General features: G+C 43.9%; 1 protein-coding gene across 13 annotated transcripts in view; it reads left to right on the top strand.

Moving 5' to 3' along the window:
• Positions 1–21,729, top strand: part of LOC148902477 (LIM and calponin homology domains-containing protein 1-like) — a 196,247-nt gene that overhangs the window by 67,880 nt on the left and 106,638 nt on the right. For all 13 annotated transcript variants that reach the window (XM_088991062.1, XM_088991071.1, XM_088991066.1 and 10 more), the window contains one exon: positions 10,964–11,162. In XM_088991062.1, the coding sequence (XP_088847188.1) occupies positions 10,964–11,162 (199 nt within the window). The remainder of the gene's footprint in view (positions 1–10,963; positions 11,163–21,729) is intronic.

Raw genomic sequence — 21,729 nt, 5'->3', positions numbered from 1 at the left:
AGGAGGTCAAGAGGGCTCAAAGTTCAAAATGCCACCTTAATGGACATTTTTGAACATTCCAGTTGGTATCTCATATCATTTTAAACTCCTTCACTGGCAGACGATGTGCATAAATGTATCCACTCCAAATGTATCCACTCCAATGCCAGGGTTTTTGTCCTTTTCACTTGAATTCCAGGACCCACAGAATATTGACTTTAATGACTACAGAACGAAGCATTCAAGAAAGAAACCTTCGAGCACAGGTGTCAAAGTAAAGGCCCGGTGGCCAAATCTGCCCCCCCCCATCATTTTATTCGGCCCAGGAAAGCAAATCAAACCTGTGAAATTCCATGCTCATCTATTGAGCTTGCTAGCGAGGTCGCTAGCTGGCGAGCAAGCTAACTTGCAATTTAGCTGGCTAGAAATAGAGATAGCTACCGATCGAGCTAACTAGCCGTCTTTCTATTCAGCAAGCTGGCTAATCAGTTACATAAGATGTGTCAAACTCAAGTCAAAGGGGCCAAATCTGGCCCGCCACATGATTTTATTCGGCCCGCAAAAGTAAATGAAAATAGTGAAATTCCACGATCCCACCAACATTTCAAATTGTCACGTCCTTCACTTCTGATTTAAAAATTACCTATTCATTAATTTGTGGAGTGATCTAGATGTTATATGTGGTGGGGATGAAACCTTCTAATGGCTTCCCCAAATTCATAACGGCCCTCAAAAGGAAACCCGGAATTACAATGTGGCCCGCGGCAAAAAAATGACTTTGACACCACTGCCTTAGACTCTATTCTTTCATCAGAAAAGAAAATAGTTAATTCCTAACTGATATGGGTCTGGAGTTATCTGCAATGGAAATGGGGGCAGCTGTACAAAAGGCAAATGATGCCTCCTCGTAGGAGGAAAAAACATCCCCAGAGGTCTGACCAGCGCTTTTTTGGCACCAAGCTAGAAAAAACAAAATCCGAACAAATTCCAGAATGGCGCTCCACATTATGCTTTTCAATTCCCGAATAAATTCGGGAATGGCAGTCAATGAGTTCAAGATCGAATACAAACCGTCTACTGTTGAATCAGCTTGATAATAATAAGAATAAGAATAAGATTAAGAATAAGAATAAGAATAAGAATAAGAATAAGAATAAGAATAAGAATAAGAATAAGAATAAGAATACATTTCATTTCTAAGCACCTTTCAAAACTCTCAAGGTCACTTTACAGTCTCAGGAGAAGTTTTCCTGTGGGTGAGCAGTGGGAGCCACACGCGCCAGCGTTCACTCAAGCCGGAAGTCACTCAAATACATAGAATGCTAGCTATCTAGCTAATAGCTAGTTAATAGCAGTGGTGGGCCGTCAGAACCAGCAAGGCCTTCTCTGCAGGCCTAACATAATCAGACATCATTATCATAATTATAATAAAAGTCAATTTCATTAAAAAAAATATTTTTTCTAAATATATATATAATTATTCTACAAACTGTTTTCTTGATGTTATATTATATCATTTGGTAATGCTCCTTTCAGTGTTGTAGTTTTAGGTCAGAGTTTTTAATCCAATCAGAATTCAGCTAGCTTGTGTCGCCAGGCTGTATGAAATCTGACCGAGCCTTCAGAATCAACAGTGAGGGCGTCTGTGCGCTGTACATCAACGGACACATGTAGTTGATATATAGTTGCGATAGCCAATCAGGTCACGAGTTGGCACAGTAAGGCCAGCTAGAGGGCCTCGCGTTGAACATGACATGTACGCGTCCTGTGATTGGATACTCACTTTACCTCAGCCCTCAGCGGAGGCAGCGCTATACAAATCAACCAAGCTACAACAGATCAGACCCGGAAACTTTAGCAGAAAAACCAAGTATATCTACTTGCTTTTTTAACCCACAATGGCTGAAGGAGAGGACAACTCGCTGTCGCATGTAGAAAAAGATTTGTTTACTTTTATTTTCAACAAATAGTTCGTTTTGTGAACGTCTTGTTGTTTTTCTTATATCAAACGGACATTTTGTAATTTAGCGTAAAATCTTGTTCAAGATTGCATATTCTTGGTTGACTTAAAACTTTGTGGACAAATGATTTTAAATTTCCTTTTATTTTTAAGTGTTTATAGTATCACGTATAGTGACAAGTTCTAATTGCTGATGCAGATTTATTGATGTTTGCTCCGGAAAATAGCCTGTGTTGTAGACGATTAAGGTGATGCCACGCCCAGTACTGCGTGCGTGTTCTTTTGTAAATGATATCTCCAGCCGTTGTGTCATAAATTATGGTATTACGAGGGATATTTGTTCAAGTCGGACTAAGTAGGACTTCACTGAAGGCCTAGGTGTGAAATGCACGGACCACCACTGGTTAATAGATAGCTAGCTAGATAGCTATCTAGTTAGATAACTAATAGATCACTAGCTTGACAGCCAGCCAGCTAGATAGCTAGCTAATAGACAGCAAATAGATAGCAAGCTAGTTAGTCAGCTAGGCAAATAACATTGAATACATTGGTCTGTGTAAGCTCTAAGTCGTACAGGAGTGGTCGATCGATCAAAGAAGTACAGATGACGGCTGAAGAAACCTTTTCATTGAATACATTGGTTTATTATATTTTCCCCTCCAAAATACTATGAATGACTCACTTTCTCTCAAAATAATACAAACAACTGATGTAGTGCTAACTTAAAGAAAATATACTTTTTTAATATACATTTTTAATAGTATTGTGCACATGATTTGTGACATTAACCTAAAGACATATAGGAGCTGGAAATTGTGTGTATTGTCATTTTCGTTTTGTAAAATCTGTCAAAAATAACATTGACAATGTGTTTGAAATGTTTTTCTCGGCACAAGCTAGCTAGTCAGCTAATAGGTAGCTAATAGATAACTGATGGCCAGCTGGATAGCTCTGCAATGGAATTTGGGGCAGCTGTACAAAAGAAAAATGCTGCCCCCTCGTGAGAGGTAAAAAACTTTGCCAGGGGCCAGACCAGCGCTTTATCGGCACCCAGCTAGAAAAACTGAAACCCGAACAAATTCGGGAATGGCGCTCCACGTCATGCTTTTCATTTTCCGAAAAATGGGGGAATGGCATTCAATGAGTTAACCATCTTGTGTTGAATCAGCTTGAGTCATACGACGCCAGTCATTGCATAAACTACATTATGTTTATGGAGTGCGATTGATTGGTGGCAATTATTATCACACCAAGTTGAAGCCGGCAATGTTTTAAAATTGAAGTTGAAGGGAGAATCAGAGCTAGCATACAGGTTTGAATCATGGCACAGTCACAGCGGGGTGTTTAGAAATACCCTTCAAAAAAGTATGCTTGACCAGGTAACATTTTAATCTTAAACAGAATTATTTTAAGCCTGACTAAGGGGCTACCATTTTAAAATCCTTATTGATCTGTCTTCAGTTGACCTCATTCAAGACGTCTTTAAAATCTATTAGCTGGCTATCTTGTTATGTAGCTGGCTAGCTAGCTATTTAGCTACATACTGTATCTGTTAGATACATATCTAGCTTGCTAGCTATTAGCTATCTATTTGCTCTTTATTTGCTAGCTATTAGCTATCTATTCGCTAGCTATTGGCTATTGGCTATCTATTCGTGAGATATTAGCTATCTATTCTGAGTAAACTTTGAAAACAATTCATGGTTAGAGTTCCTGTTACATCATAACTTATGACAGTCGAGCTAACGATCAAGCTACCTATTTGCTATCTGTTAGTTATCTATTAGCTATCTATTAGCATTATAGCTGGCTGACTTGTTATCTAGCTAGCTAGCTATTAGCGGTTTATCTGGCTGGCTAGCTATCTAGCTAGCTATCTACTGTGTGAGCTATCTATTAGCTAGCTATATCATTATTATTATTATTATTATTATTATTATTATTATTATTATTATTATTATTATTCGCTAGTTACCTAGCTTTCTATCTATTTGAGTTACTTCTGGGTTGAGTGAAGGCTGGCGCGTGTTGGATATTGGATATGCCTTTATTAGTCTCACAGTGGAGAAATTTACATTTCACAGCAGCAAAGTGATGAAAGGAATGAAAGTAGAAAAACAAAATACATGAGCTGCTGGAAAGGCAGCCACTCTCGCGGCGCCGTCTTGAAGTCAAAAGAACAAAAAAAACTAAATAACAAATAATATGACAGCATAGAGACAATATGACAAAACAAAGACACGGAGAGACATTCATTCTTCAGGACTTGCTGTACCCTCTTTGTGATGACACGAAGCAGTTCTAGATGAAAGAGGAAAGGATCAAAGCGTCTTTCCACCAGTGGATCAGGGACATCATGGTGGAATGTGCACGTCCACTACAAGCTAAATGTTGAAAGCAAACACGCAGCTGTAGCATCCATTGACGAAAAGAGATTGTCTCACATCTCCTGTTCCACATAAAATCTGCTTCAATTCCAAGCTGCAACAGTTCCACATACGCATCAACAGCACTGACCTTTCCGCTAAACAAAGCGGGGCTGTGAAGATGCTGCCCATTACAGGCGCAAAAAAGCACAATGGCCCCTTTGGTGTCCAGCGATAGCAGTCGAATGGCTCCGACATCCTCCCATTCAAAAACAGTACTGGCATATTCATGCTGCCGAAAAGGCGCAACCGCTCAGCACAGACTCCTCCTTGATGAATGTCGTGGTCAAAAATGTTGAAAAACAATCTGTATCCGTTCCACACGATGCACAACAACACAAAGTGACAAAAGAAAACACAAAACAAGACAAAAACAACCAAAAAAAGCAAGGCTCATGAGAGCACTTGCTGAGGCTGCCTACTCGGGCGCCATCTTGGACTCCAATGCCGCTTCTCAGCCACAGATAGTGTCACTCTAAAGAGGCCTTGAGAATTTTGAAATGCGCTTAGAAATCTTCTTCTTTTCCTTTCGGCTTCCCTTCAGGGGTCGCCACAGCGAATCAATGTCCTCCAACTATCCCGGTTTTGTGCATCCTCTTCTCTCAAACCAGCTACCTTCATGTCCTCTTTGACCACATCCATAAACCTCCTCTTCGATCTTCCTCTCGGTCTCCTGCCTGGCAGTTCAAGGCTCAGCATTCTTCTCCCGATATAGTCACTCTCTCTCCTCTGGACATGTCCAAACCATCTCAGTCTGGCGTCTCTGACTTTCTCTCCAAAGCCTCTAATATGAGTTGTCCCTCTAATATACTCATTCCTGATCCTATCCAACCTGGTCACTCCCAAAGAAAACCTCAACATCTTCAGCTCTGCTACCTCCAGCTCTGCTTCCTGTCTTTTCTTCAGTGGCACTGTCTCCAGTCCAAACATCATGGCTGGTCTGACCACTGTTTTATACACTTTTCCTTTCATCCTAGCTGAAACCCTTCTATCACACATCACACCTGACATTTTTCTCCAGCCGCTCCAGCCTGCCTGGCCACGCTTCTTCACCTCTTTTCCACCCTCTCCATTGCTTTGGACAGTTGACCCCAAGTACTTAAAATCCTCCACCTTCTTTATCTCTTCTCCCTGTAGCATCACTCTTGCACTTGGATCCCTCTCATTCACACACATATATTCCGTCTTGCTGTCACTGTCTTGTTCCTCCTTTCCAGGGCATATCTCCACAGCTCTAGTTTCTCCGCCACCTGTTCCCTGTTCTCGCTACAGATCACAATGTCATCTGCAAACATCATGGTCCAAGGAGATTCTTGTCTAACATTGTATGTCAGCCTGTCCATCGCCATAGCAAACAAGAAGGGGCTCAGAGCTGACCCCTGGTGGAGTCCCACCTCCACCTTGAATTCCTCAGTCATACCGACAGCACACCTCACAATCTTACATCACATACATATCTTACAGTCACGATACATGTCTTGTACCGCTCTAACATACTTTTCCGTCACTCCAGACTTCCTCATGCAATGCCACAGCTCTTCTCTGGGCCCCCTGTCGTACGCTTTCTCCAGATCTACAAAGACACAAGGCAATTCCTTCTGACCTTCTCTGTACTTCTCTATCAGCATTTTTAAAGCAAACACTGCATCTGTCGTACTCTTTTTTGGCATGAAGCCATACTGCTCCTCACAAATGTTCACTTCTGCTCTTAGTCTAGCTTCAACTACTCTTTCCCAGAGTTTCATTGTATGGCTCATCAACTTTATTCCTCTGTAGTTAGTACAAGTCTGCACATCTCCTTTGTTGTTAAAAATGGGCAGGAGTACACTTCATCTCCATTCTTCAGGCATCTGTTCACCATCTAAGATCTTGTTGAATAACCCAGTCAGGAACACCACCGCCACCTCTCCAAGACACTTCCATACCTCGATTGGTAAATCATCAGGCCCGAGTGCCTTTCCCCTCTTCATCCTCTTCAGCGCCCTCCTCACTTCATCCTCGCTAATGCTTGCTACGTCTTCGTCCACAACAGTCACGTCTTCTACTCTTTGTTCCTTCTCATTTTCCTCAATCATCAATTCTTCAAAGTACTCTTTCCATCTTGCCATCACACTACTCGCACCTGTTAATACATTGCCATCTCTATCCTTAATCACCCGAACCTGCTGCTGGTCCTTACCGTCTTTGTCTCTCTGTCTCGCCAGCCTGTAAAGATCAGTCTCACCTTCCTTGCTGTCCAGCCGAGCATACAAGTCATCATAGGCCTCTTGTTTGGCCTTTGCCACCTTTACTTTAACCGTGCGCTGCATCTCCTTGTACTGCTGTCTACTCTCGTCCGTCCTCTCAGTGTCCCACTTCTTCTTTGCTAACCTCTTTCTCTTGATACACTCCTGCACCTCCCCATTTCACCACCAAGTCTCCTTATCTACCTTTCTTCCACTCGATACACCAAGTACTTTCCGACCTGTGTCTCTGATTATGTTCGCTGTAGTTTGCCAGTCATCTGGAAGGACCTCTTGCCCACCCAGTGCTTGTCTTACCTCCTTCCTAAATGTCATGCAACACTCTTCCTTTTTCAACTTCCACCATTTTGTCCTCACTTCAGCCTTTGGTTTGTTCATCTTCCTCACTGCCAGCGTAATCCTACACACCACCAACCTATGCTGTCTGGCTACACTCTCACCAACCACTACTTTGCAGTCACTGATTTCCTTTATATGGCGCCGTTGACAAAATGTAGTCTACCTGTGTACTTCTGCCTCCACTCTTATAGGTCACCCTATGTCCCTGCCTCTTCTGAAAGAAAGTATTCACAATAGCCATTTGCATTCTCTTAGCAAAGTCAACCACCATCCGTCCTTCGGCGTTCCTTATCTGGAGTCCAAACCTGCCCATCACCTCCTCATCATCTTTGTTTCCTGCGCCAGCATGTCCATTGAAGTCTCCATCAATTACATCCCTCTCACTTCTCGGGATGTTCTGTATGACTTCATTAAAGTCCAACCAAAATTTCTCCTTCTCCGCCAGCTCACATCCTACTTGTGGGGCATACCCACAAACAACAATTTCTAGCTTCAGACGTATCATTCTATCTGATACTCTTTTTACTTCTAAGACAACAAACTCCTCTTTTAAGATAACCCCAACTCCATTTCTCTTTCTGTCTTCACCATGATAGAACAACTTAAACCCTGACCCTAAGCTTCTAGCCTTGCTCCCTTTCCACCTGGTCTCCTGGACACACAGTATGTCTACCTTCCTTCTCTGCATCATGTCAACCAGCTCTCTACCTTGACCTGTGTCATTGTTCCTACATTCAAAGTTCCTACTCATAGTTCTATACTATTGGCGTTCCATTTCTCTCTTTTCCTCCGGGCACACCTCCCTCCTCTCCTTCTTCGACCAACAGTAGTCCATTTTCCACTGGCACCCTGAAGGTCAACAGTACCAATGGCGGCCGTTGTTACCCGGGCCTCGACCGATCCAGTATAGGATTCAGAGGTTTGATTCGCATAATTGTTTTGGCAATTTTTTTTACGTCGGATGTCCTTCCTGACACAACCCTCTGTATTTATCCGGGCTTGGGACCGGCACAATAAGACACTGGCTTGTGCCCCCTTGTGGCTACATTAAATGCGCTTAGAAATTTAAACAGCTTCTTCCCCCAAGCCATTAACTCTTTGAACTTTCAACAGTAGCCAAAATGGAACTGTATAGTGCCACTAAGCAGTTTTTTTTGACAACGATACTAGTGCAGCGTGTTCTACCGGAAACAAATTCCTTGTGTGTTCTACATACTTGGCAATAAAGATGATTCTGATTCTGATTCTGAAATGAAATGTATTATTATTATTTGTGCTACACCAGTTGCTACATTCATATTACATGTGGTGTGCCATTTTGTTAGTCTGGTAATCATTTATTTTGAGAATGAGAGCCATGTCAGGAAAGTACCAGGTCATGGTGTAGAAGGCCTTAGACCAGGGGTGCTCACACTTTTTCAGCATACGAGCTACTTACAAAAACTACCAAGTCAAAATGATCTACCCATGACAAAAATGCAAAACATAATTATTTTCAAATGTTTAAAGGATTCTTTGTATGTACAATGTATGTTGATGTACCTTGCATAACTGAATAAGCCAATATTGCACAACACACATAATAACTACATATACATAACATAATAAATAACTATTAACATTTTAATAGTAACTCAGGTAATGTAATTACCTGAGTTTACTTTGATGACTTGCACTGAATTGAATCAGCCAGGGATGCATAGTCCGGACAGTAGCTGCTGACAGCCAGCCTCAAGCACATTTCCAAATGTTCATCATTCATGGTGGAACGGTATTTGGACTTAATGATCTTCATGTAGGAAAAAGCTGACTCACATAAATAAGTGGAGCCGAATAATGCAGTCAAGGAGGTAACACATTTCCTCAAGTTGGGGTACTTTTCCTGTGTGAGTAAGTTACAGAACTGTCCAAGTCTCTGAACAAGGAGTCAGCTGCTTCAACGAATGCTTCTTTTACCATCTCTCCATCTTGGAAGGACTTATTGTTTTTTAACGATGGCGTGACTCACCCGGAAAGATGCTTCGGTGGCGACTTTCTCTTTTGAAGTATGTTGAGTGAAAAATGACTGCTGTCCGGACAACTGGGATTTTAGTTCGTCCACCGTTCTCTTTCTCAGCTGGCTTTTCGGCGTGAAGTCAATGTCGTATTTTCCATGAACAGTCCGAAAATGGCGCTCCACATTTTCCCATTCCGTATGAAAGTAATATGTTTTGCCCCCTCACTTGCTCCTGCTTTCTCAAAAATTCAATTGTCATCTGAATGGTTGCCCTGTATGTCAATCAAGTGACGGGACGTTTGATAGGCTGACAAATATTTTTTTTACTGTCACGCTGCGATCGACCAGTACTACCTCCGCGATCGACCAGTAGATCGCGATCGACGTAATGAGCACCCCTGCCTTAGACCATTGCACTTGACGACTTCTGTACTCAGTTGACTCTGGTGTTAAATGTTAGCATTACAACTGTTAGCAAGTTAGCATTCAACATGAATACTGTCACGGTTTGCAAGGTGGTGATGGCAGTTGTAGATCCCAAAAATCAGGCAGGAGGGAGCAACAGGTTGTACTTGAGAAGTTGTATTCAAATAAAGTCAATAAAGATTTTAACAAAATCTAAAACGTTAAAATCATTTGAACAGAAAAATACAAAGTATCAAAAGAAAAACCAAGAGTAAAAGTCTGCCAAGATGAAACAAACACATGCACAGCATACAATGCATACACAATGCAAAATGCATGCAATTGCATACAAAGCATACAATGACCCGACCCCGAATGGTCATGCTGGAAGTCCTTTTAACTGTCACTGATTGGGAACGGCCAGCACCTGTGAGGCAGCAGGCAGGGCTGACAGAGCTACCCGTTGGTCACCAACCCGAATGTGGCAATCTGCCACTGATCGGGATGACCAGCACCTGTGCAGGTGCAGGCGGGGCCGACAGCGCCACCCGTTGGTCGCCAACCAGATCATGACAAATACAGTGATACCTTGGGTTACGAACTTAATAGTTTGCAGAAAGTGTAAGGCGAAACGTGTGTATTCCAAACATTGTAATGGCATTGTAATTAAAGAAATAAACTGCACTGTATAATAAAGTCATTTTATTTACCTTGGTGATGGTCGTTGATGGCTTGATGGAATGGATAGCTTTTTGCATAAAGTGTCTCAATGAGCACTGGGTTGTACATCTTAGAAGTTGTGATATTGCAACAGCAACAGATGCAGTCAGACACACTAGAAACTTCATTAATAGCTGGTTCCCTTGCTTGTATGTTCTCTTCAAAGTATACAGATGGCTTGTGCGGGTTATTTGTGGAGCCTGATTGATGGGATATTTTAACCTTGCAGTCTACACTCTGCCTTTGAACTATCAATAAAGTTGAAACGAGTCCAAATTTCACTGTTTTCTATCAATTTTCTCACCATTTCACTTGTTTTTTTTCACTTTTTTTGTTTCAAGCTCTGTCGTCTCCCTTTCATGTGTGTGTGTGTGTTTCTATTTCTGTAACCCCTCCCCCTGCTCAGTGCTGCGTGTGTCTTACTGCGTGTGTCCCCTCCTTCCTCTACCACGGATTTTGACCAATCATGTGTGGCTTTAACCGAAGACTGGGGGTAGGGAATAGAGGAAAAAAAGATGGCTGCCAATTCCAGGAACCGGCTCATTCGCGAACGACACATCATTCATTGTGGCGCTCCGTGTATTTCCCGAAAAATAGTTTGTTTGCCAAGATTATAATCTCGCAAATGTAAGGCGAAAAGTTCATTAGCCGAGGTCTTACTGTATTAACGGTTCACTGAGGTATGACATCTTCCCAAATAAACAGAATAAACTTTCACTCCCACCCCAACCCCATCCCTCTTCAATTGCTGCTGTGGACTGCAAATTTCCCCATTGCGGGACGAATAAAGGTATTCTGATTCTGATTCTGATTCTGATTCTGAATCCATGTTTGTTGTTAGCTTTCTATACATGAGCATTTCTGTCCTTTCGTCTTCATCCTGGCATTTTCTTAGGAGGCTGAGGAGGCAGAGAGCCCCCAACGCAGTATTCGGGATAGCGGCTATATCGATTGCTGGGACTCTGAGCGCAGCGACTCGCTTTCGCCACCCAGGCATTTCTGCGAGGACTCCTTTGACAGCCTGGACTCCTTCGGCTCACGTTCGCAACGGAGCCCATCGCCGGACGTCCTGGCGGCCCGCGGCAGCAGTGATGGTATGAACCCATACAACCAGCAAACCTTTGGGTGTTATTTCCAAATCACAGGCCGCTATTGTGTCTCATTTTCATTTGAGTTGCATGACTTGACTGAAGTTGACAATTTCAGGACATGTGGGCGAAAGTTTTAGAAGTCTGAACTTGAATTGCCGTCAACAATTGAACATGAGATGATATGTCTGTCGGCTCTCAGTCGTACAGGAGTGGTCCATCGAGGAAAAGGTTTCTTCAGCCGTCTCATCCGAAAGGCTTCGTCAGGGAACTAAATTTGTTCTGGTAACTCTGGCCCTAGATCCGTTGTGGACAGAGGTGGTTTGTTCTATGCCTAGCACTGGTTACACCTCGTTAGCCAATCTGATTACCTCTCTAATCTGATTTCCTCTATTGTTCTATCCCTGGCACTGGTTTCACCTCTATTCTATTCCTGGCTCGGGTTTCACTTTATTAGGCAATCTGATTACCTCTCCAATCTGATTATCTCTATAGTTCTATCCCTGGCTCTGGTTACACCTCATTAGCCAATGTTATTTCCGTATTTTTCTATCCCTGGGCCTTTTTAAACCCCATTAGCTAATCTGAATACCTCGATTGTTCTATACCTGAGACTGGGCACACTTCATTAGCGAATCTGATTATCTCTCCAATCGGATTACCTCTATTGTCCTATCCTTGGCTCTGGTTTCACCTCATTAGCCATTCTGATTACCTCTATTCTATCCCTGGCTCTGGTTTCACCTCATTAGCCAATCTGATTACCTCTCCAATCTGATTACCTCTATTGTACTATCCCTGTCTCTGGTTTCACCTCATTAGCATGACTGAGCCTGTGAACACAGGGACCTATCAGAGCAGAGGTCTGGCACGGCCACCTTTGTCCATTAGGGATATACATAGGGCCAGGGTTACCAGCACAACTTTAGTTTGCTGACGAAGCTCTTCGGATGAGGAGCGAAACGTCCAACGCCTTCAAAGTAGTACAGATGACAGCTGAATAATGGCGTCTGTTCTGACAAAATGGTGACTAGTCTTACATTTTATATAGCATACGTGAAATGAAACAAAATAATGTTTTTTTTTAAATAATAAGGACCTTTTGAATGGTTTTTTTTTTTTTTTACTTTATCGAGGCATATTTTGATCTTAATTTTAACTCTAGCCTCGGACCACGTCATCTCAGACTGTTTAAAAGTGTTCAAATTAGTTTTTTTTTCCAATGGAATTGTGCCAATAGCAGTACTCAAACAAACGCTCATTCATAATATAGAACAAAGAAAAACAACAAAACATACAAATGCAAGGATTTGACTTTGAAGCATGTTTTAACGCATTATTTAATGACGGAGGGACCAATAGATTTTGACATCTTAGCATACAGCAGAACAGCCAGATACAACAATGCTACTTCAGCAGCCCATACTAACAATAAAACAACAAAGTCAGTTGAAAGAAACGTTTCACACCCACCCAGAGTTCTTCTCTCATGCGTGCTCTGCCTCCATCATTTTGCCAACGCATCACAAGACAACCTGCATGCGGCACACTTAAATGGACAGGTGCCAACTCGCTAACCCTGGAACATAAACGAAGAGCCAACGTGAAGACACATAGTTGTATTAAGTTCATCCTGTCTACTTGATATCTAATTTAAAACAGATTCTTATCTTACAGACAGTGTATTATCGGTGTTCAAATACCTGTTGTGAAGACACAGCGCTAAAATGCGGGCGCTCAGGGAAATACTTTGATCCTTGATGATGAACAGCAAACGTGTTCAATATTAAATCTGATTCAGACTTTACATAATAATAAGAATAACAATAATAATAATTGTTCGGTTCAAAGTCTTGTTTCTCTTCTGGTTCGGTATTCAACGAAGTTCAGTGATAAAAATATCAGTGACGATGATAGACTACTTTATTCTAGTGAGACAGAAAAAGCACTTCTATCGTCGAGGCAGGAGCGAAGTCAGAGCACGCGAACAAAGATAGGAACAAAGAGAAGGAGCTCCCGCTCTGACTAGTTTTTGAACGTCCACAGCAGCGATCTGTTGTCCAATCAGCTACGGACAACTCAGTGTTGGCTGGACATAGACTGAAACTTGATACTCGTTACATCCTGCTTTCATACGGTTCGACTGAATTGAACATGCAATAACATAATATGTACTAAACTAACATGGGATAACATAATACGTTTACTAATGTGCATAAACACTCTATCAATAATAATAATAATAATAATAATAATAATAATAATAATAATAATAATAATAATAATAATAATACATTTCATTTATAAGCACCTTTGAAAACTCTCAAGGTCTGTGTATATTGTGATATCATGAGAGGGTAGCTCTCAGCGGGACGGGACAAGAAGTGCAATGGACGACAGGTTTGGATACAAACAAAAGGTTCTAATCAAGGGTTCCAGGGGGAATTCACAAGCAACAAAGGTTTGAATAGTGTCTCTTCCAATACTTATCAAAATAAAGTCTCTTCTGATACTTAAATCCAAATAAAGTCTCTTCTGCTACTTAAATCCAAATAAAGTCTCTTCTTATACTTAAATCCAAATAAAGTCTCTTCTGAGGTAAAACTGAAGACGGAGTTCTTTACAAGAGTCTCTAGGCCTCACCCCTCTTGACGTCCTCGTCATGTAGCCTAGCCACCTTAGCTAGGTTCAAATCCAGTCTCCAGTCGTGTGGTCCCAACTGGCAATGAGTTCCACGCAGCAATAAACTTCTCCACAGAGCACAGCAATCAAGCTTGTCTTTCCCCAAGCTGCACACTCAGAGGCTCTCTGCCTTAAGAGTCCTGCTTTCCAATCAAGCCCTGATCAGCTGCAGGTGTGTGGGTTTAATTGCTGCCTTCCACCAGGTGGGGCCAAGACTCTCTCTGGGTGGAGCCATCTTAGGGGGATGTATTTGCGCTCCAGGACACAGCCTCTCGTGACATCACAATATATATATATATATATATATATATATATATATATATATATATATATATATATATATAGGTATTTGAACACCGATAATACACTGTCTGTAAGATAAGAATCCCATCTGGTGGAAGGCAGCAATTCAAACCCCACACCTGTGGCTGATCACGGCTTGATTGGCAAGCAAGGCTTTTAAGGCAGAGAGCCTCTGAGTGTGGAGGCCGGGGAGACAAGCGCCATTGCTGTGCTCTGTGGAGAAACTGATTGCTGCATGGAACTCATCGCCAGTTGGAACCATATGACAGAACACTGGATTTGGACCCGTGCTAAAGGTGGCTAGGCTACCTAGGAAGGACATCAAGAGGGGTGAGGCCTAGAAACACGGAAAAGAACTCCGTCTTCAGTTTCACTCAGAAGAGACTTTATTATGATTTAAGTATTGGAAGAGACGCTATTCTTGCCTGTGTTGATTGTGAATTCCCCTTGAAACCTTTGATTAAAACCTTTGTTTGCATTCAAACCTGTCGCCCATTGCGCTCCTTGTCCTGTCCCGCTGAGAGCTAGCCTCTCATGACATTACAATATATATACACACACAAACAGGATCTACAGCAGTGACATCGGGATGTCACTGCTGGTGAAATGTAGTCGGATGGTGACTAAGAGGGGCAAGGTAGTCCACACTGAAGGGCTCTCACTCTCTGAAGGAACAATAGCACACATTGAAATCAGCTACAAGTACCTCTGTATACCACAGGCCAATGGCAACCTCGAACTAGCAACAAGGAAAGCGGCGACGACCAAATACCTCCAGCAGGTGAGGCAAGTCCTAAGAAGCCAGCTCAATGGCAAGAACAAGACCCGTGCAATAAACAGCTATGCCCTGCCAGTGATCAGATACCCTGCAGGAATAATAAGGTGGCCAAAGGAAGAGATTCAGACCACGGATGTTAAGACCCGAAAATTCCTCACCACGCATGGAGGGTTCCATCCCAAATCCAGCACCCTGAGACTGTACACAAGCCGTAAGAAAGGAGGCCGGGGACTCGTGAGTGTGAGAACCACTGTCCAGGATGAAACATCCAAGCTCAATGAATACATCAAAGAGAACGCTCCAACGGATGATGTACTCAGAGAATGTCTCAGACAATGGGGACCAGAGGATGAGGTGCTGGAAGAGGGACAATCATGGGAGGAAAAGCCCCTACACGGGATGTACCACCGAACCATAACTGAAGTGGCTGATCTCAAGAAGTCCTATCAGTGGCTAGAGAGGGCTGGCCTAAAGGACAGCACAGAGGCACTCATCCTGGCTGCTCAAGAGCAGGCCCTGAACACCAGAGACATAGAGGCACGGATATATCATACCAGGCAAGACCCAAGGTGTAGGTTGTACAAGGAAGCACCTGAGACAATCTCACATATAACTGCAGGGTGTAAGATGCTGGCAGGGTAAGCCTGTATGGAACGCCATAACCAGGTGGCTGGCATAGTCTACCGAAACATCTGTGCGGAGTATGGACTGGAAACCCCAAGGTCAAAATGTGAAACACCTCCCAAGGTACGACCAGTCAAACTTTAGTTCGCTGACGAAGCCTCTTGGATAGGAGGCGAAACGTCCGAAACCTTCACTTTTGTACAGATGACGGCTGAAGAAACCTTCTCATCGATGGACCACTCCTGTACGACTGAAAGCTTACACAGACCTCCCAAGGTAGTAGAGAATGACCGAGCAAAGATCATGTGAGACTTCAAGATACAGACTGACAAGATGGTAATGGCCACCCAACCAGATATCGAGGTCCTCGATAAAGGGCAAAGGAAAGCCGTTGTCGTGGATGTAGCGGTCCCGAGTGATGGAAACATCAGAAAGAAGGAACATGAGAAAATCGAGAAATACCAAGGTCTCAGAGAGGAGCTGGAGAGAGCCTGGAAGGTAAAAGTGACAGTCATGCCGGTGATGGTCGGAGCACTCGGGCAGTGCAACAGATCTCGGGAACAACATCGGATATCTTGATACAGAAATGCGCAGTGCTGTGAACAGCACGGATACTGCGCAGAACCCTCAAGCTTCCTGGCCTCCGGTAGAGGACCCGAGCTAAAATGGGGGACAGACACCACCCATGGGAGGTGAGACGAGGATTTATATATATATATATATATATATATATATATATATATATACACGTCTGTGTAAGCTCTCAGTCGTACAGGAGTGGTCCATCGATGAGAAGGTTTCTTCAGCCGTCATCTGTACAAAAGTGAAGGTTTCGGACGTTTCGCCTCCTATCCACGAGGCTTCGTCAGCGAACGAAGCCTCATTACATTAGGAGAAGTCAACTTCCGGGTCGAGTGTACGCTGGCTTTTGGCTGCCGCTGTTCGCCCGCAAACATTTTGGCTTCTTTTGGTTTTTACGATTCCTGTAACCACTGGAAATACTTGACAGTCACCAGAGGAACTTATGGTCGAACTCCAATCCGCTTTGGCTGTCGGATCGTCTCGTGATTCCGGTCGTCTATCCGGACCACGAACGAGAACACGGACGAGAACACGTACCATCTCCACCCACCTGTACCCGCTGTTGAGGGCTAACCTGGACGCTGCCTGTCTCTGGACGTTGCTGGTTGCTATCATGTCGCTCCTCCAACGACCCGTTGGACGGCTGCAGTATTCGGCGTCAGAGCTGCTTGAACTCCGCTCCCGGTGGACGAGCCTGCCACAGGCGATTTTCCGATTCCCGGAAATCGCTCGCCGCCCTTCCCGGAGGTATATCCATCGCGGATCACGTCGAGACTTTCACCTCGACGACTCCAAGGATATCACCTCCCTGTGGTCATCTTTCCGCCGGCCACGCAGAGGTTACAGCCGTTACAGCCGCTCCGTGCAACACCGTGTGTTGGCCGGCCTGGCTAGGTCGGCCAATGCCCCTCAAAATGACACCACCAGCGTCACCTTCGGCCTCCTGAACATCCGCTCGCTTACGGGTAAGGGTTGTCTTATCCAAGACATCCTTAGTGACCGTAAGCTAGACTTCTTCTGCTTGAATGAGACCTGGCAAATGGTGGGGGACTTTTCCGAGTTGAACGACACGACGCCACCTGGGTTTGTTTACCTCTCAAAACCCCGCCTATCGGGCCGTGGAGGCGGTCTCGCGATATTTTACCGCGAGATCTGGAAAGTCACTCAAGTACCAGTCCCGGAAACTCTCTCATTTGAATGCCTTGCATGTCAAATTTCTGGTCCATCTCCCACAGTTATAGCCACTGTATATCGTCCCCCTAAACCACATTGTGACTTTTTAACAGACTTCTCAGCTGTCCTCACACACCTCTCCACTCTGTCACCAAATATTATCCTTGGGGACTTCAACATACACATTGACAATTCCACCCATCCCCTCACCAAAGACTTTATTTCCTCATTGGAGAGTTTTGGCTTCCACCAATTCTCTGATTTCCCCATGCATATAAAAGGGCATACCCTGGACTTAATATGCTGCTGTGGTTTTACCCCCGCCAACTGCACAGCAAACGAACTGCCTGTAACGGACCATTTCCTCGTCTCATTTAACGTTCCCATCACACTCTCTCTCCCCAAGCCACCGCGCATCATCACTTATCGGAACATCCAACACATTGACACTGTCACCCTCACTGCAATGGCTGCCAACCTCAATCCGGACTACAACTCCCCCCCTGATGAACTTGTTTCCCAATACAACACGGACCTTGCAAACATGCTCAACACCCTTGCTCCTGTAAAATCCCGGTCAGTCCAATTCACTCGATCCGCCCCTTGGTTCACCGCCCAACTCCGCTCCACCAAGGTAAAAACTCGGCAGCTGGAAAGACTTTACAGAAAGACAGGTCTCACCACCCACCAGGACATGTACACAGCTCACCTCACCCACTACAAGGACTCTATCACACGCACAAAATCGGAATACTATTCTGGACTGATTGATGCTAACAGTGGGAATTCACAGACTCTGTTTTCCTTATACAACAAAATCATTCAAGCCCCTATCTCTCTCCCCCCACACTTTCACTCCTCAGACACCTGCAACGCACTACTTCTGTTTTTCACTGAAAAGATCAACAAGATCCACCAGCACCTCGGCTCCTCTGTATCCCCCCTCCCCCAACCTTCCTACTCCCTATCAACTCCTGTCGTCTTTTGAACTCCCTCATCCCTCCTTACTTTGTGACCTCATCACCAAGTCCAAGAATTCCACCTGTCAACTTGACCCCTTCCCTACTGTCCTCATCAAATCTTGTCTACCCTCTCTCCTCCCTTTTATTTCAGCTATTATTCACTCCTCACTGTCCACTGGAATTGTTCCTGTCCCTCTCAAAACCGCAGCTGTAACGCCAATCCTGAAAAAACTTGGTTCAGATCCCAATGATTTCAATAACCTACGTCCAATTTCGCATCTTCCATTTATCGCAAAAATTCTGGAAAAAACCGTCGCCTGTCAACTCCACTCTCACCTCACTCACAATAACCTCTACGAACAATTCCAGTCTTGTTTCCGTCCCCGCCACAGCACTGAATCAGCCCTCATAAAAATCACGAACGACCTTCTCATAGCAGCAGATACCGGCTCCCTCTCTATTCTCATCCTTCTTGATCTATCTGCGGCCTTTGACACCATTTCTCACCCCATCCTGCTCAACCGACTCTCCACTCTAGGCGTGACACACACCCCACTTAGTTGGTTTGACTCCTACCTCACTGGCCGCTCACAGTTTATCTAAATTACGTCATTCACTTCACGGTCCTCCCCTGTGTCTTCTGGTGTGCCCCAAGGTTCTGTCCTGGGGCCCCTTCTCTTTATTATATACCTTCTTCCCCTTGGTGATATCTTCCGCAAATTTGGAATTCATTTTCACTGCTTCGCGGATGACACCCAGCTCTACCTCTCCAGTAAACCCGACGCCTCTCTTCCACCTGCATCCCTTACACTTTGCCTCTCAGAAATCAAATCCTGGTTTTCTCATAACTTTCTAAAACTAAACAGCGAAAAAACTGAACTTCTCCTTGTCGGTACAAAATCCACCCTTCACAAAGCAAACAGTTTCTCTCTCACCATTGACAATTCTACCGTGTCCCCCGCCCTTCAGGTTAAGAGCCTGGGTGTCATCCTTGATAGCACACTATCTTTTCACTCCCACATAAATAACATAACCCGGTCTGCATATTTTCACCTCCGCAATATCAATCGTCTCCGTCCATCTCTCACCCCTCACACCACTGCTATCCTCGTCCACAGTCTCGTCACCTCCCGTATCGATTATTGTAATTCACTTCTTTTCGGGGTCAATCAAAAATGTCTCCATAAACTCCAACTAGTCCAAAATTCCTCAGCCCGGATCATCACAAAAACCCCCTCATTTCACCACATCAGCCCTGTCCTCCAACAGCTCCACTGGCTCCCTGTTAAACTCCGTATTGAATTCCTTCTCGGGCCCTCAGATCCTCTTCCTCCCTCCACCACTACACGCCCTCTGCCCGTCTCACAACGATGGGGTGCAGAGCTTTCAGCCGCTCCGCTCCTAAACTCTGGAACTCACTTCCACCCAACATCCGTAACATTGACTCCCTTCCTACTTTCAAATCTCACCTGAAAACCCACCTGTTTAAACTTGCTTACATGGTCTAATTTATTATGCTGTTTTATCATTTATTGTTTTATGCATGATTTTACTGTTTGTGTGCTGTCTTCGTTGTAAAGTGTCCTTGAGTGTTCAGAAAGGCGCTTGTAAATTAAATGTATTATTATTATTATTATGACAAGATACCCGTCAGTTACACTCCCACCAAATTACTGTTGAAATAACATTCCTAAACAAAATGACTTATGCACATCAAATAATCAACAGTAATTTCACCATAGTCCTGATGTATCCTTAATGGCTAGACAATTTTAATGTCATCCAAACAAACAATGAAATCTACAATTCTTAGATATTTTCTCTCGCTTTGCCAATGACGAAGGAGCAGTTCACCTTATCATTGCTTAATAACCGGATGTAACTACACTGACCATACCCTTGGCTGCTAGCGTCAGAAAAGTGGTGAAGCTCAACTCTCTGTACCTTGCCAAACCCGTTCGGTATAAAACATCTTGCAATCTTGATTTGATCAAGGTTCTTTAAATCCTCTATCCACGACTTCCACCTTGACAGTCCAAAGGTCCTCTCTGACACATTTCTTGTAGTATCTTCTTTCCTTCAAGGATGGATGGGGCTAGAAATCCGAGAGGGTCATATAAAGAGGTTACAATTGAGAGAATCCCTCTTCGTGTTGTGGGTCTTTTATCTAGTTTTAATCTTCCATCTAATCCCAAGCGCTCTTTGCACTGGTAAATCGTCAGGCCCAAAATCGACATTCTTCATGTTCACAGCACATTCTGATACCTCGATTGAATCTAGCACTTCTCTGTTATTGGAAAGGAATTTGTGGAGGTGCAGGTTTCCTCTTGCACACAGCTTGAGCTTCCCTCACAAGCTGTTTCGCTTCGGTGACTGTCTCCACGCTTATGAGTCCATCATCAACATAGAAATTATTTAGAATGAAGCTTGCTGCATTGGGGAACTGCTGCTCGTTATCTTTGGCAAGACATTTCATGGCATAATTGGCACAGCCTGGGGAGGATGATGCTCCAAAACCTTCATTCGGTACTCTGTGTGTTGTGAGTTAAAGTCTCCATTTTCCCACCAGAGAAAATGCAGATAGTCTCGGTCTTCCTTTACAACGTGAATCATTTTTTCTATGTCACACATGATTGCAATGGGATGTTTACGGAAACGACATAGCACAGCTGTGAGGTGATTGGTCAGGTTGGGTCCTGTCAACAGATGGTCATTCAGCGAGGAGCCTTTGTACTTTGCAGAACAGTCGAAGACCACACGGATCTTGTTCGGTTTCCAAGGGTGGTAGACACCTTGATGAGAGATATACCAAAGATTGCCGAGCTTTGGTTGCCTCTCTACTTTCTCTGCATCACCAGCTTCAATGACGCCCTCCATAAACTTCAGATAGTCACTTTTGAACTTCTGCTCTCTGTTCAACTTCCTTTTAAGTTGGTTTAGTCTCGCTAAAGCAAGCACCTTATTATCTGGGAGGTGAGGTCGTGCTTTGAAGGGCAGTGGCATTTCGAGGTGGCCATACTCGTTTCGTTGGAGGCCTCCTTTTAATATTTGCAGAAAGCGAATGTCGTCTTGAGATGTGCTTTTTTCACCTACTTTTGTGTCTGCAAAATCAGACTCAAGGGCTTTAAGGACGGCTGATGGTGTTAAGGAGGGCAACTCTTTGACAGACACTCGAAAACAAAGTCCAGTCACATCTCCTGCCTTCATACATTGTGCTGTTCTTCCCACGATACTCCAGCCAAAATCAATTTTGACAGCATTTCCAAGAAGCAGGTGAGGTCGTTCTTAGGCCTGGCTGGCTACTACAGACGCTTTATTGCTGACTTTGCTGCTATAGCAGCCCCCATGACAGAATTGACGACCAAAAAACAATCTTGATTGCTGAAATGGAGCCCGGAGGCCGAAATGGCCTTCATCAATCTAAAACAGGCGCTCTTTGCACTGGTAAATTTTTGACAGCATAAGGCTC

This window comes from Hippocampus bargibanti, linkage group LG02 (genome assembly GCF_051943395.1).
Source record: "Hippocampus bargibanti isolate YZ-2025 linkage group LG02, ASM5194339v1, whole genome shotgun sequence".
Taxonomy (NCBI): domain Eukaryota; kingdom Metazoa; phylum Chordata; class Actinopteri; order Syngnathiformes; family Syngnathidae; genus Hippocampus; species Hippocampus bargibanti.
This window is presented reverse-complemented; position numbering and strand designations above follow the sequence as displayed.